At 43.8% G+C, this 14,106-nt stretch overlaps 1 protein-coding gene across 2 annotated transcripts in view; it reads right to left on the reverse strand.

Annotated features, from left to right (window-relative positions):
* Positions 1-14,106, reverse strand: part of PAMR1 (peptidase domain containing associated with muscle regeneration 1) — an 80,369-nt gene that overhangs the window by 15,412 nt on the left and 50,851 nt on the right. For both annotated transcript variants that reach the window (XM_068988790.1, XM_068988789.1), the window contains one exon: positions 13,205-13,312. In XM_068988790.1, coding sequence (XP_068844891.1) covers positions 13,205-13,312 — 108 coding nt within the window. The remainder of the gene's footprint in view (positions 1-13,204; positions 13,313-14,106) is intronic.

The raw sequence follows: 14,106 nt of genomic DNA on the forward strand, positions 1-14,106 counted from the left end.
TGATGGGCTGCCGTCTCTGGGGTCACACAGAGTCGGACATGACTGAAGTGACTTAGCAGCAGCGGAGTTGGACTTAAGTTGATTTAAAGCAAATAAAGTTATATCCTTTTCTCCCCTGATTGGTCCACTAAGATGCATGCTCAGTATAAGGTATAATAGCTAAGATGGTTTTATGGGCCATGACCACAAAAAATGGACCTGATGATAGAGACATCAAGAAGTGTATCAGGATACTGCAGAGACATTATAAGGAGAAGCAGCTTTTTGGTGCACACAAATAACACCGCCTTCTTTGTGCCCTCTGCTCAGATCAACTACACTGACTACAACAAAAGGAACCTCACACTCTTCATTCCTAATTTAGGGAGAGGGTTCATTTCCCATCACCCTCATGATCACAAAATTCAGAGGGCAGATCCAGCTGTGGCAAGAAAGCAGACTGCTTGTTCCATTATATTACTCTATCCTTGCTCACAAAATACCTTTTTATGAATGAATCTAGAATTTCAATATGATACACCAGATTCATGAGTATTTGTCTTTTCCTTTCTTCTCAAAGCTATCAGTTCAAATTTGGAGACAATACATAGAGAAAAGCCCCTAGGAACCAAACAGTTCAACCACCACTTTTCTTTCTGGAAGCCCAATTTGTCTTTCTGTAAAGGCCTGTGAACTGCTGCTGGCTGTTGGTATCACTGATGACTTCTCGCCTCCTCTATTCAATGAGCGCCTCCTCTGTGCCCAGCAGAATCAGGGATTGGCAGATGTGCGTCTGTAATTTTAACATGAAAAATTTTCCTTTAAACCCAGACAACCCAAGGCCCTCCCCGCCTTATTAAAATAAGTGCTGATGTAAGCACTTATTTAAAAATGGTTTGAGGCCTTCCAGAGACTTAGCCCCCAAGTCTTCAGGGGAATGGAGACACACATATATAATTTTTCATTAGCACCATTTCATCCTAAATGACTAGTGTCTAACTTTGCTTATAAATTATATCAGAACATAGGAACGTCTAACCGAACAATAAAGTAAACGTAATCACTGGGGCCTTAAATAATTTAAAGAGGTGTAGGGGGCGTCTCAGAAAATACTAGCCAACCACAGCAATTGACGGTAGTCTGGGTTGCACCAAAGATTCCATCAGGTACGATTAACTGGGTTAATACAACTCAGCCTTTTTGTTGCCTGAACGATAACCTCTTAATCTACAGGCAGAAACCTGGGTGAAATGGAACCAGGCTCTATTTTAGATGTTTATGCTAAGAATAATCATTTGGGATTTGTTGGAAGCTATTGTATCACATGTGTGTTCTCCTTGTGATATTAAACAGATGTGTTGATACAGAGACGACCATTTAACCAGGGCACGTGTTACAGTTAATGCAGTGAGACCAATTGATCAAGGGCCCAATTAGGAAGGAGGACGCAGTTAGAACAGGCCCAGCGATGCTGCCTTACGATGGGAGCAGCCGCTTTCTAACACGTGTCTGAAAAATGGTAGATGGCAGAGGATGACCAAATCCTTCAGATTTCAAGTCCTTTGGGAGACATTATAGGCTCTCTCTAGAAACATTACTGGCGTCTCCACTTACTTGTACTACCCCATCTCACAAAGGACTGGGCTGGCTCTTTCACACTAAGAACAGTGTGTGTGTGAGAGCGAAAGGGACAAAAGAGAGAGAGATCAATTCTTGGATCTAACATTGACTCTTTTTAAACCAATAATACAATCATACTTTGAGCATCCCTTTAGACAATGCAATCCTGAAATATATGTTACTTAGCATTGATCAAAGTCTTACCCAATATTTTAAATAAACAACCGAATGGTGATCTAGCTGACTTGAGTTCTATAACTCAATTAAGTTAGCTCCTCAGAGAAATATCTTCACAAATTATTTTAGGTTGGGTTCTTCTAGAAGCAGGCTGGGAGAGATAGATTTGAGTGTAAGGAGCTTATGTAGGTGGTGATCCCAATGAGGGCCAAAAGTAGTGTGGGAAAGTAAGACACAAAAGTTTGTATTATTAAGAATGTTACTACTGGGGGCAATGGAGTTTCAGTGCCATTGGGAAACTCTGGAAGACAGTGTAGACTATGCCTCAGAGTCATACTACCCAGAGAGCAATGGATATGAGTTATTACCTACAGACCACCATCAACCATTTGTTGAAGGATGATGAGACGAACATTAATTCCTCAGCACTCCAGTCTTTGCTCATATATGAGTCAATGGACTCTGAGAGCCAGAGAAAGCCCTTAGGCAGAGCTGCAGGAGCCTGGGGCTGGAGGTCAGTGGGTCAACAGTAATAATGTTAGCATAATAAAGTCTAGCTACCTTTTTTTTTCCCCCAGGAAGGTGGAAGAACCCAGTTTTTACACGTTTGGTATAAAAAGGGTTAAATTTCTGTTATTTACAAAGTTGAAGTGAAAAACATTTCTCCAGCACCCACCTTTACATAAGGAAAGGGAAGAATTAGGAATTAAAATAACACAAACAATATTTGCATCTGCAAATGAACTTGTATTTGCTTTCCGTTAATACACAATGAAAGCTATGCCAGCGAAGGCCTTTCTCTTTTTTGGCCTTTGCTGCCAAGAAATTCAGAATCGCAGACTTTCTGAGGCTGATCATTTCATCTGATGCAAATGTTGAACTTTCTCATCCCATAGAGTGTCCTCCTTCTCTGTTCTTGTCCCACTTCTAAACTCTCTTACTTTAATTATTATTTTTACCCTGTGTGTGTGTTCAGTTGCTCAGCTGTGTCTGACACTTCACAGCCCCATGAACTATAGCCCTTCAGGCTCCTCTGTCCATGGGATTCTCCAGGCAAGAATACTAGAGTGGTTTGCAATTTTCGTCTTCCAGGAGATCTTCCCCACCTAGGGATCGAACCTGCGTCTCTTGCATCTCCTGCATTGGCAAGCAGACTCTTTACCACTAGCGCCAGCTGGGAAGCTGATTGCTTACAAAAATGGTCTGATGTGTTTTACAAAACTGCACCTAAAAGAATCATACATTTCTTTTCTCAAATTTTATGTTAATGAGACATTTAGGGTAATGAGAGAGCTATCTGAGCAAAACACTAAGGGGACCACTCTGTCTCTTTAACAGGAACTATTTGAGCTGTAAGAGTATCTTGAGAGTTCCAGCAAGGGACACAGATCCAAAGTCAACAGCATTCAGGACTCCATTATCTAGCTGGCAGTGTGAGCTGGGGCGTTAGCCTCAACTCTTCAAATACTCTGCTATCCACCTGTTCTTGTCACCAAATTCAAAGGAACAATTTGTGATCATTTCAGCTCTATTTGGAAAAGGCATTCACTTTCTTTTTTTTTTTTCTTTATATATATATTTTAGTGAAGAATAGTTGACTTACAATGTTTCAGGTGCACAGCAAGGTAATTCAGTTATACATATACAATATATTATTTTTAAATTATTTTCCATTAGAGATCATTACAAGATATTGCTATAGTTCCCTATGCCATACAGTAACCTTTTGTTGCTTATTGCATATCTGTTTTTTTTTTTTAGAAATCTAGCATTCTATTCATACTAAGCCAAACAAGTGGAATCAAAATGTCACACATTTTTTAGTTGGGCAAAAATTCATAAGTTTTCTAAAATATGTATATTATTTATATATAAAGCATTAAGTTTCTTACTGGGACTTCGTTCATCCTGGAAACCTAACTTAATATGAGACCAACACCCAGAGACTGCCTTCGGACAGGCTTGAATCCCTTTCTCACTTCTTCCTGTTTAGTTTGTATCTGAGTCTGGTGCCTCCGGACCCAACATCTTTTACCTCCAAAATGTCTTCCCCAACCAGGAACAATGACACCAACTGGTGATATAACCCCTCCACTGAAACCCTTTTTGTCCCTGGCCAGCTGATGGAACTCTGCCCCCTGATGTTTCCCAGCCTTCCCAGGTTGTGAATGAGACAGCACCCGTGTGAAATTATACTTGGACTGCACACACCGCTATTTGTTCATCTGGCAGCAATTTGGAGGCTGAGGCTTTCAATTAGCGACTTGATCTTAATCAGTATTGTCCTTGGCTCCTGGTACACTGTGTCTTTCGGACACCCCTTTTCTGGTGTTTAGATGGCCTATTTCATTAGACAGCTGAAACTCCCTGTGCCTAGGAGACGGGTCTGCTTCAAAAAATCCTCAGAAAGTCCTGATTACTTTGCTTTTGTTCAAAATCAACATCCTCATTTGCTAGAGTCGATGGGTAACTTATGTAACTATAGAAACGTAGTCGTCTTCTACCTGGTGGATGTGCTCAGTAAGTCTTCTTCAGTTCAGTTCAGTCCAGTCGCTCAGTCGGATCCGACTCTTTGCGACCCCATGAATTGCAGCACGCCAGGCCTCCCTATCCATTACCAACTCCCAGAGTTCACTCAGACTCACGTCCATTGAGTCAGTGATGCCATCCCAGCCATCTCATCCTCTGTCGTCCCCTTCTCCTCCTGCCCCCAATCCCTCCCAGCATCAGAGTCTTTTCCAATGAGTCAGCTCTTGGCATGAGGTGGCCAAAGTATTGGAGTTTCAGCTTTAGCATCAGTCCTTCCAATGAACACCCAGGACTGATCTCCTTTAGAATGGACTGGTTGGATCTCCTTGCAGTCCAAGGGACTCTCAAGAGTCTTCTCCAACACCACAGTTCAAAAGCATCGATTCTTCAGGGCTCAGCTTTCTTCACAGTCCAACTCTCACATCCATACATGACCACTGGGAGGCTCCCACAAATCTCAGAATGTTTCTGAGTCAGCTCCAGGGGATGGGGCTGGACGGTACGTAATAACACTACCAAAATGTCCCCCAGTGGCATTCCTCGACAGCTTTTCAAATGTAAAGTGTGCTCACAGCGAAAATAGCCCAAACAAGGAAATTCTGTTTAGCCTTGGGGATGAAGAGGATGACCTTGCAGAGGAGTCCTGAGCTTCAGAGGACATTTGAGTCCTGGGATCCTGCCCACTTAGTAACTCTCATCCTCACCATCAGCATTATTACCAAACATCTTTCTAGAAGTAGTAGTATCTGGGAAATGCATGGCATGACCACTCTCCTGTGTGCCAGAAAAAGGCTACGATTGGAACTGGTGTACAGTTCTGCCAAATGAAGCAGGAAAATATACTAAAGGGCCCTGCCTTACCCTTACCAGTGCCTGGTGCCTAACAGACACTCAAAAATGTCTGGCTGGATGAATCTGCCAAGTGGGGAGGATCACAGTACCTCCCCCAGGGGCATGTTGTGATAATTAAATGAGACAGTGTCACATAGAGCACAGAGTCTGGTCTATATTGGGAATGCAGAGAATAACTACCATTGTAGTTTTTAATACTTGGATACCAATAAACATGCCTTGTGTTTTGCAGAAAAGAAGCTTTCACCTTCTGAAGCAGGGTGAGGGACAGGTGGTAAATGCCCCACAAGGCAGGAGTTTCCAAGGCAAATGAGAACACTGCTGGAGTCGGCCTCGGGGTCTGCGATAGCAGGTGAGTTTGCTTCCATCAGCAGGTAATTCGGCTTTGCTCTCAAGTTCTTCTGTTCTTCTTATCTTCCCACCACTTCCCTCCATGGGCAAAGAGTCCATCCCAGCTCTGAGTTACTTCTTAACCCAAAACCAAAATAAATCCTACCCCTGCATGACGTCCTGCCTCAGGGACCTTGTCTGCCAGAGCAAAAGCCAAGAGGGTCCCCACAAGGAGCAGGCAAGCGGAAGCAAAGTCTTAGTAAAACAGTGGTGGACCTGGCCCATCCCACACTGCTGGGCACTCCCTCCCAAGTTCTCGGAGTCAGTCAGGCTGAAGAGCTGTTTATGAGGCTTGATCTGTCCTCTTACTATTTGGCTAGAATGCCATCCATCACTAAAACAACTGCTGACCAGCAAAATGCACTCCATGTATACCAATCCTAATCATCTTACTCTGAGTGAGAAGAGGCTATGCCTTGATTAAAAGGCCACAGATTCATGGAGCCCAGCAGAGTTAAGGCTAACATGTTATTTGGTCTATGTAGACTCAGAGTTACCCAACAAAAAATGATTCAAATGATAAGGAAAATTTCCCCCTGAATTATAAAAACAAGCAAATATTAGATAGTTATGAGAGGGCAGCTTCCACTGTGTTCAGTGACCACATTGGCTTTCCAGATCTAAATCCAATGAGACAGCATCCCTTCAAACACGCTAAGAAAGGGGCAGAGATTCATCTCCGTGTTACGGAGAGACAGCGGATGGGAGGCTCCGGTGTAGGAGGTGTAAGAGGGAAGCAGACTACTAGCTAAGCATCCTCCCAGGACTCCTTCTGTCTCTGAAGGCTCTGGGTTACTACTGAGTGTTGGTGGGTAAAAACAGCGGACCGCCAGGAACTGTTTTTTTATGAAGTTATCCTTATACCCCTAATGTCCTCTCCAGCCAGACTGTGAATTCTCTTTTCTGCCCTGTTCCTCTAATTTAATATGCAAGGGATGCTCTGGAGACTTGGTCTCCTGTATAACCACAGGGGACTGACATAGAGTCCACCTCATGTTAATGAGTGAACATTAAAAAAGAACCATGAGGAATAAGGAGGCTGACCAAGTAACATGATGCTTGGAGCAACCTGCCCCGGAGTTTCCCTATCCAGTCCCCCCTGCTATTACTTCATGTATCATCTCCAACAGCCCCCTATTCTGGCTGTTCTGGCTACAGAGACTCCCCATCCATCATGCCACTGTGCATGTCTACCCCTGGGATCCAGGGTTTCTTTATGACAAAGGCATTGGCAGTATCTACCTGTCTTTTAAAACCCAATCTTTCTTGCCTGGATGCTGGTGTAATGGCAGCAGTCCTTAGCATCTGGCAATGATTCAGGAGGAACAGTTCATAGAGGAAACTCAGAAACTCTTGGGAGAATTTTCTTAAACCTTGAGAGTCTGAGAAAGGTTTGTCATGATCATCTAGTTTGTAGAAACGAGTGCTGATGCCCTAACCCCTTAGCTAGAACATCCTTGCTTTCTGCCAAACTTTTAAATGGCTACATGGGCCCAGAAGTAGTAATAAGAATAACTGTTTCTATTAAATTCAGTGTAATTCTATCACTATCTGTATCAATATACAAGTATCTTAAATGGATCATCTTATTCCCTCCCTGCTATCACCCCTAAGAAGAACTTGATAAGATTTTCCTGGAATTTATAAGTGGGGAGACTGAGACTCCTAGGAGGTAAATTACTTGCTCAAGACTTACCAGGCTGGTAAATTGCAGATTTAGAACCAAACCAAAGTCTTTCTGACCAGAGTCCAAGCTCTCCACCCTAGGTTGTGTCATCTCAGTGTGGACAAAGGTATTCTCACCTGTCTTCTACATGTTAAAGATGAAACAGACCTTTAGAACTCTAAAGAAGCCAGTTCAAAATTCCATTTTTACAATGTCTCCCCTAAGAGATCTTAGAACAAATACACATTAATTCCAGCAAGCCTGCAGCCCATTATTTACCTGTGATGGGAGAGGGGACTGTGACCCACAAGGGTCTCAGGACATTCATCACTATTAAGGTCTCCTGGAAAACCCCAAAGTTCCCAGTCACTTATTTTGATGAGAAACACGGGTTGGCCCTTTGAAGCTGAAGTATAAAGTATGCCTCTTATCCTGGGCTCTTTTCTTCCCAGTCCTTGGGACAGGCTAGTGGGAAACCTTCTGATGCCCCAGAACCCCAACGAATCCAGAGACACCATTTGTCTTTAATTGGTGGAAGCCGATTTGTGTTGTTCAAAGGCGCGTCTGAGCCCGCAGGGTGAGCATTGTGCCCCAAGATTTAGCCCGTTTCATCGCCCTTCATTAGGATGCAGCAGGGAGACCTCGGCACCGTCAACTGGGCCAGAGGAACAAAGGCAACATGGAAAGTGGAGCGGGCAGTGAACCCCTCACTCTCTACTTTTTCAAAACAAGATTCCGACCATTTACTCAAGAACTTACTTTGTCCTTCTGTTCCACACAAAGAAACAGGAAACTTCAGAGGAAAAAAAATGGGGGCCCAGTTTCTTACATGGTGGCCCAGGGAGGCTGGGGTTGCAGAGGGTGCTGGCAGGAGGTTAGCTTGGCCCCAGAGCTCAGGAGGGCCCACTCCCCTGTTTTTGTTCTCAGAGGAGGTCATCTGGGAGCAGGAGAAGGTGCTTCTTCCCTGGAAAACAACTTGAGGAGAAGGTGGGGTTGCAATCAGTGAAGACTGCCCTCAGGGCCCTTGCACCCTCTCACTAACCCAACGGGAAAACCTGTGTTGATTGTATCTTCTTGTTCATCTTGCTTGCTTGTTTAGTCGTTAGGTCACGTCCAAGTCTTTTGTGACCCCATGGACTGTAGCCTGCCAGGCTCCTCTGTTCATGGGATTTCCCAGGCAAGAATACTGGAGTGGGTTGCCATTTTCTTCTCCAGGTTGTTTATTTACTACCCCACAAAATCTGAACAAAACATCTCCCCTCAGACTCAAAGAATTCCTTTGACAATAAATCCATTTTCAACTTGACAAGGATAGACCAAGTTGTGACACGCACGTTCTAACTCTTATTTTGAGGACCGGTGTGTATAATGGCTTGTCTTGTAAGCAGGTAAAGTGACTTTTTTGGTGACCACTTTGGCAACAGCTCTCCAAAGGTTAAATACAGGTAACCTTTGGACTAACAATTCAACATCTAGGAATTTATTTTACAAAATACCTTTGCATGTGAACAAAGAAACATGTGAGGCTATTCATCTCAGCCTTTTTCATAATAGTAAGAATATTAAAAATGACATTGAGTCCATCTTAAGCGATGGAATGATTATATGATTGGATAGACATTCATATAATGGAATCCTCCAACAGACCAACATGGACTGACCTGGGAAAATGTCTATGATATGAACACTGAAGGCAAAAAGTTGAAAAATTGTACGTATGCTTTAAATTCACTTTTGCTTGAAACCAGGTTTCTCAGTCTTGGCACTACTGACCTGTGGGCCAGACAGCTCTTTGTTGTGGGGCTGTCCTGTGTATCTTGGGGGGTTTTGCAGCATCCCTGGCCTCTACCCACCAAATGCCAGTGGCACCCTCCCCTCCTGTTGTTACAACAGCCAAAAACGTTTCCAGTTTCCAAAAGTCCCCTGGGGCAGGAGCAGGGGGCAAAATCACCCCCAGATGAGAACCACTGGTTTAAAGTAATGACACATAGACAACCTAGGTTTGCACACCTTAGAAAAAAGTTTAGAAGGATCCTCATCAAGTTGCTAACCGTGGGAACCAGGATTGGTCAGAAAAAATAATGTTCTTTTTATTTTATACACCTCTGTACTGTTTGATTATTTTTACAAGTCTATATTTTTTCTGTAATTAAGCAGAAAATCTATTTCAATTCTATTCCCACTCACAGACATAAACACACACAAGGAAAATAAAGAGAATAACTCATATCAAGAGACAGCTAATTGGGACTTTCTAGAAAAGAGAGACAGGTGGGTCTTACCTGGGAAGGAAAGTCCTCTGAGAGGACTTGATAATGAGACCAGAGCTAATCAATCTGCAGTCTCACCAAGCCAGGTGGTGAGAATGGTGTCTGAGAACTTGTAAACAGGGTGGGAAGTGTGGAATTCTGGCCTCTGGTCTTGAATTTGACCAATTTAGTGTCCTGAGCCCTGTACTTAAAATCCTTCATTTGCTTAAAGGATCATCTACCTTCCCACAAAACCTTTCGGAGAGCAGCACATTAAAGCATCATCCATGAAATGATTTCCCCTCATCAGATTTGGTGCTACATAAACAAAAGATGGAATTTTCATTAACATTTGTTTTGCTGCTTTAAAAGTCATTTTTAAAAAACATATGCCTAGTCCAATTTGGGCATTTTAGGATTTAGAATATCCTAGAATGCTTCAGTTTCTTATTAATTTTGAAAGAATTTCTTCCAGGGAAGTATTTTCAGCTTTTTGATATATCTATGATAAAGGTTTGTTTGTTTGTTTGTTTTGGTTTTTCTGGATAAACGGTTAAAGTTTGTTCAGAAATTACAAGGTAAACTGTTAATAGACCATTGTGATGATTCCCTTATTGAGTTAGTTGGAATTCATGGTGAATATCCTAAGACAGAAAAACAGACCTAAATCTTATGGAAAATAATCAAACATTTGGTCCCCCAAGGCTTTCCTAGTGGCTCATTGGAAAAAAAAAAAAAAAAATCAGTGCACTGCAGAAGACGTGGGTTTGATCCCTAAGTCAGGAAGAGGCCCTGGAGAAGGAAGTGGCTACCCACTCCAGTATTCTTGCCTGGGAACTCCCACGGACAGAGAAGCCTGGTGGGTTACAGTCCATGGTGTCGCAGGAGTCAGACATGACTTAGGGATTAAACTACCACCACCACAGCAAATGGCTTATCAGATATCCACAAACAATATCTTTCCCCAGTCTCAACAACAGGGTACTAAGAGAATTATGGTTTTTGAACAACATTTTGAAAAGTAGCTAGAAAGAATTCTCTTGTCCATTTACGCTGGTGTTTTGAAAGCAAAAGTGACTTGAGACCAAAAGCAATTTGAGATAGTTCATGAATCAAGTTATGAATCAGTTCATAATGACATAGTTTACATTCTTTTTCATCATATTTATTTGTTTTGTTCTGGGTTTTTTTTCTGGATAAAGTAATAATGCCTATAAGTCCATTTTTCACTCAAAAGCTACTCATAAATATTTTAGTCAAAACTTTCAGACCAATTTCCTTCCCTCTCCTCCACTCTCCTTCTCCAATTTAACTCAGCTTCTTACAGGTATTTTGACTAATTGGTAATGTTTAACTTTTCTCCAATTTTGCCTTTGTTAATCAAAGCCCTAATATGGTACAGTTAGTTTAGTATGGTAAAGTTATGGTAAAGAATTTAGGGCTTCCTTTTTTTGTACCCCTCTGCATCTAAAGGGTAGCGCTCATGATCAGTCATTATCAAGACTCCACAATCACTCCATCTACAAATTCCTGAAACAAAGGGAAAGCAACACTTCTCCGCCTTGTACGCCTCACAGAGAACTTGAACGAGACAAGAACCACAAAGCAGAACATACTTTTCTAAGAATCCGGCATAATCACACTTAGGTCAGCTGAGACACCCAAAGCAACAGGTGTTTTAAGTAGAATGAAATGTACACTCAAGGACACACTACCGATACTGGCTTCAGTCTGCGTTGTTTGCAAGGGAAATTCACAAAATTAACTGAAAAATGCATGAACTTTATAGAATGTTGTCAAACCAGGTCTCATATATAGGATGACCCCAAAGTAACCTGAGCATGCCAGTTAGAAGTGACAGCAGAGGCTGCTGGGGCCCTGTCCTGGGATGCCGCTTCCCTCCCCTCCCCCACCCAATCTGCTCTGTATCCTTCCAATGGCCTGCACCAGCCAATGCCTCCACTGCTCGAGTGTTACTGGAACCACCCTGGCACATGCACAGAACGTTAAGCATGTCCCACTTGCCCAAGGCAGACCTTAGCCAATTGCCAATCGCACTTGGGATGTGAAAGCCCAGCTGTCTTGTGTTAAAGCCAGGACACACTCTGAGATGTACTTTCCATTCCAGATTCCACAGCCTGTTAACACTCAGGCTGGGATTTTGCCCGAAATTGTGCCTTTGCTTGGCTTCCTTCCCTTCCGGTCCAGCCTCCCCACTCCCTTACCAGCTTCTCCTGGGGGACGTGTCCTTGACACGTCATTTGTACACACGTTCCCATGTCAGGATCTGCTTTGGGGGAACCCTCCCTAGGTCATTAGCTGCCCTCCTTTGCTTTTCCCCAAATGTTGACTCCTCCTGTTCTGCTCATTTCACCCATGTGACAGCTCCAGCGTGGGATACCAGTTTTAGGTCTCAAACTTCCATTAGGATCACTTATCATACATAGAAGGGCTCTTGATCACCAAAGACCCTTGATAGCTGATTTTTGGTCATAGCGTTTAAGTTCCTCTCTGCCAATGGCACAGTCCTGGGCACCGCACCACTGGGCTGGGTGCTGCCCAGTGCTGCCATATGCACTGGCCTGTGTGTACCCTTCCCAAGGGCAATGCCATATCAGATGCCATTATCAGATAAAGATTTGCTGTATCAGATACATGTTCTAGTTTCTCTCCTCTGGCAAAAGCTTGAGTCTAATAGCACACAAGAGTCATGTTCTGCCCTTCAAAAACATGAATGAGAAACTCCTACGTGCTTTGGAGTAAGTCATTTGTTTGATGTCTGTCTGCAAGAACTGGAAAGTGTGGGTGACCCGATGGGACAGCCAGGATATGGCTCAGGCAGGAGGTGGTGGGAACTCAAGTGGCAAGGGCAGAAAGGGAATGATCCCAGAGAATAATATGTGGACTGCCACGGCTGGCGGACTTCTTTCCTCTGTGACTCCTCTGGCCTATACCACCCTTGCAGCCCCATCACCTCTCAGACCTGCTCAAGAATTACCAGAGAAGCACAGAGCTGAGCTCACAAGTCAGGATAAGGTCCTTCAGAGAACAGCAGGACATGCTTTCTTGTGCATTCCCACAGACCTCAGTGCATAGTCGTCTCTCAATAAAATGTTGCTTTGTCTGTGACTCATGTAACCTGGTCAGATCATCATAAGATGATCATCGTACTTTGTCATCCACTCAGGACACTCGCGTATGAAACAGTATGCTATTAATAACTAGACATAGACAAAGTGCCTAAACTAGGACTGTCCCTGGGAATCTAGAGCTCATAGTTATCCTACATCTTTACCATCCTCAGTGCAGGGCTTCAGACTGCACAGAAACACAATGAATGGTGCCCTGGAGCATGACTCCAAAATTCAGACCATGGGATGGAAAGGGAGTTCAGACTCTGGGCCTCAGGAGCGTGTATGATGGTAGCTTTCTACTGTTGACCCTTTCTCAGCGTGTTTGGGCTCTGGATACTATATAAGGCCACTGAAGGTGTATCTTTCTAAGATAAGATCTTTCTAAGTGGTATTTGCCGCAGGTGAGGGCAAACTGGGGTGGTTCCAAACATTCTGACTCAAAGAGAGCCCAGCCCTCTTGAGGTTCACTCAATGGGAGAGTCCATGTTACCCGTCATCTTGGACAGACCATGTAGACACCAGGGAACAACACCCCCAGCAAGCTCCCCAGACCCTCTCCATGCCAGCCCCACATGACACCTTCACTCCCACTCTGCAGGCAAACTCACGATTTTCACAGTGCTTCCCGGTGTAGCCCGCCAGGCAGGCACACTTGTAAGATCCGGTGCTGTCAAGGAGGCAAGTGCCGTCGTGGAAACAAGGGGACGAGGAACATGCTGTAAGAGAGAAGGCAATTGCTCTCAGCGCCCCTGTGCGGTGAGCCCCTTCATTCAAGCCTGGTGTCCTGACCACAGCCTCTCACTTGTCTTTTAAAGTCTTCTTGCCATTTTTAAACTCCTTTTATTGAAATCATGTCACCACTGTTTCAAGACTGCCTAAAACAGCTACTCACTAATCAAATGTTGCTGATGTTATTTGATGTTTTCCAAGGCCCCAGAAGTCTGCTCCAGACACCTCTAGTCTAGGACCATACACACAAGGGCACCACATAATTAAAGCAGAAGCAAGCTTCACCCCTCCCATAGGGGCTCCCGTGGGAAGAGAGCAGGCTTGGGTAACACATCTCTTTTTTTCAAGGAAGCTCAGCATCCGGGGTACTGGGGGAAAGGAACCGAAGCCAACTTCATGACACTGGTGAAGGGTACTCAAGAATTTCCAAACATGCCTTCTGTGAACTGTAGTCCCTTGAGATGTTGAGAGTTAATGGTCTCAGATACGGTGGGGAAATGCTACTGGGGTTAAATGATAATCCACCAGGTTTCCGCGCTGCAGATCTTCTCAGCGTGCTCCACGTTCTAATGTGCATTGTGAATTTCTAAGAATGCACATAACATTCTACCTTTCACAGGCCTTATTTGATCTGAGAGACTGCATTTCACAGAGAGTCCTGGGGACCATTTTTCTACAGAGAACACTTTGGGAAACACTAGTCTGCTTGTTCCCCACTAACCCCACCTTCATTTACCCTGGTGTAGAAATACATGGCTGGGCCGAGGGCAGCAAGCCTGAG

Source organism: Capricornis sumatraensis, chromosome 16 (assembly GCF_032405125.1).
Source record: "Capricornis sumatraensis isolate serow.1 chromosome 16, serow.2, whole genome shotgun sequence".
In the NCBI taxonomy this organism is placed as follows: Eukaryota; Metazoa; Chordata; class Mammalia; order Artiodactyla; family Bovidae; genus Capricornis; species Capricornis sumatraensis.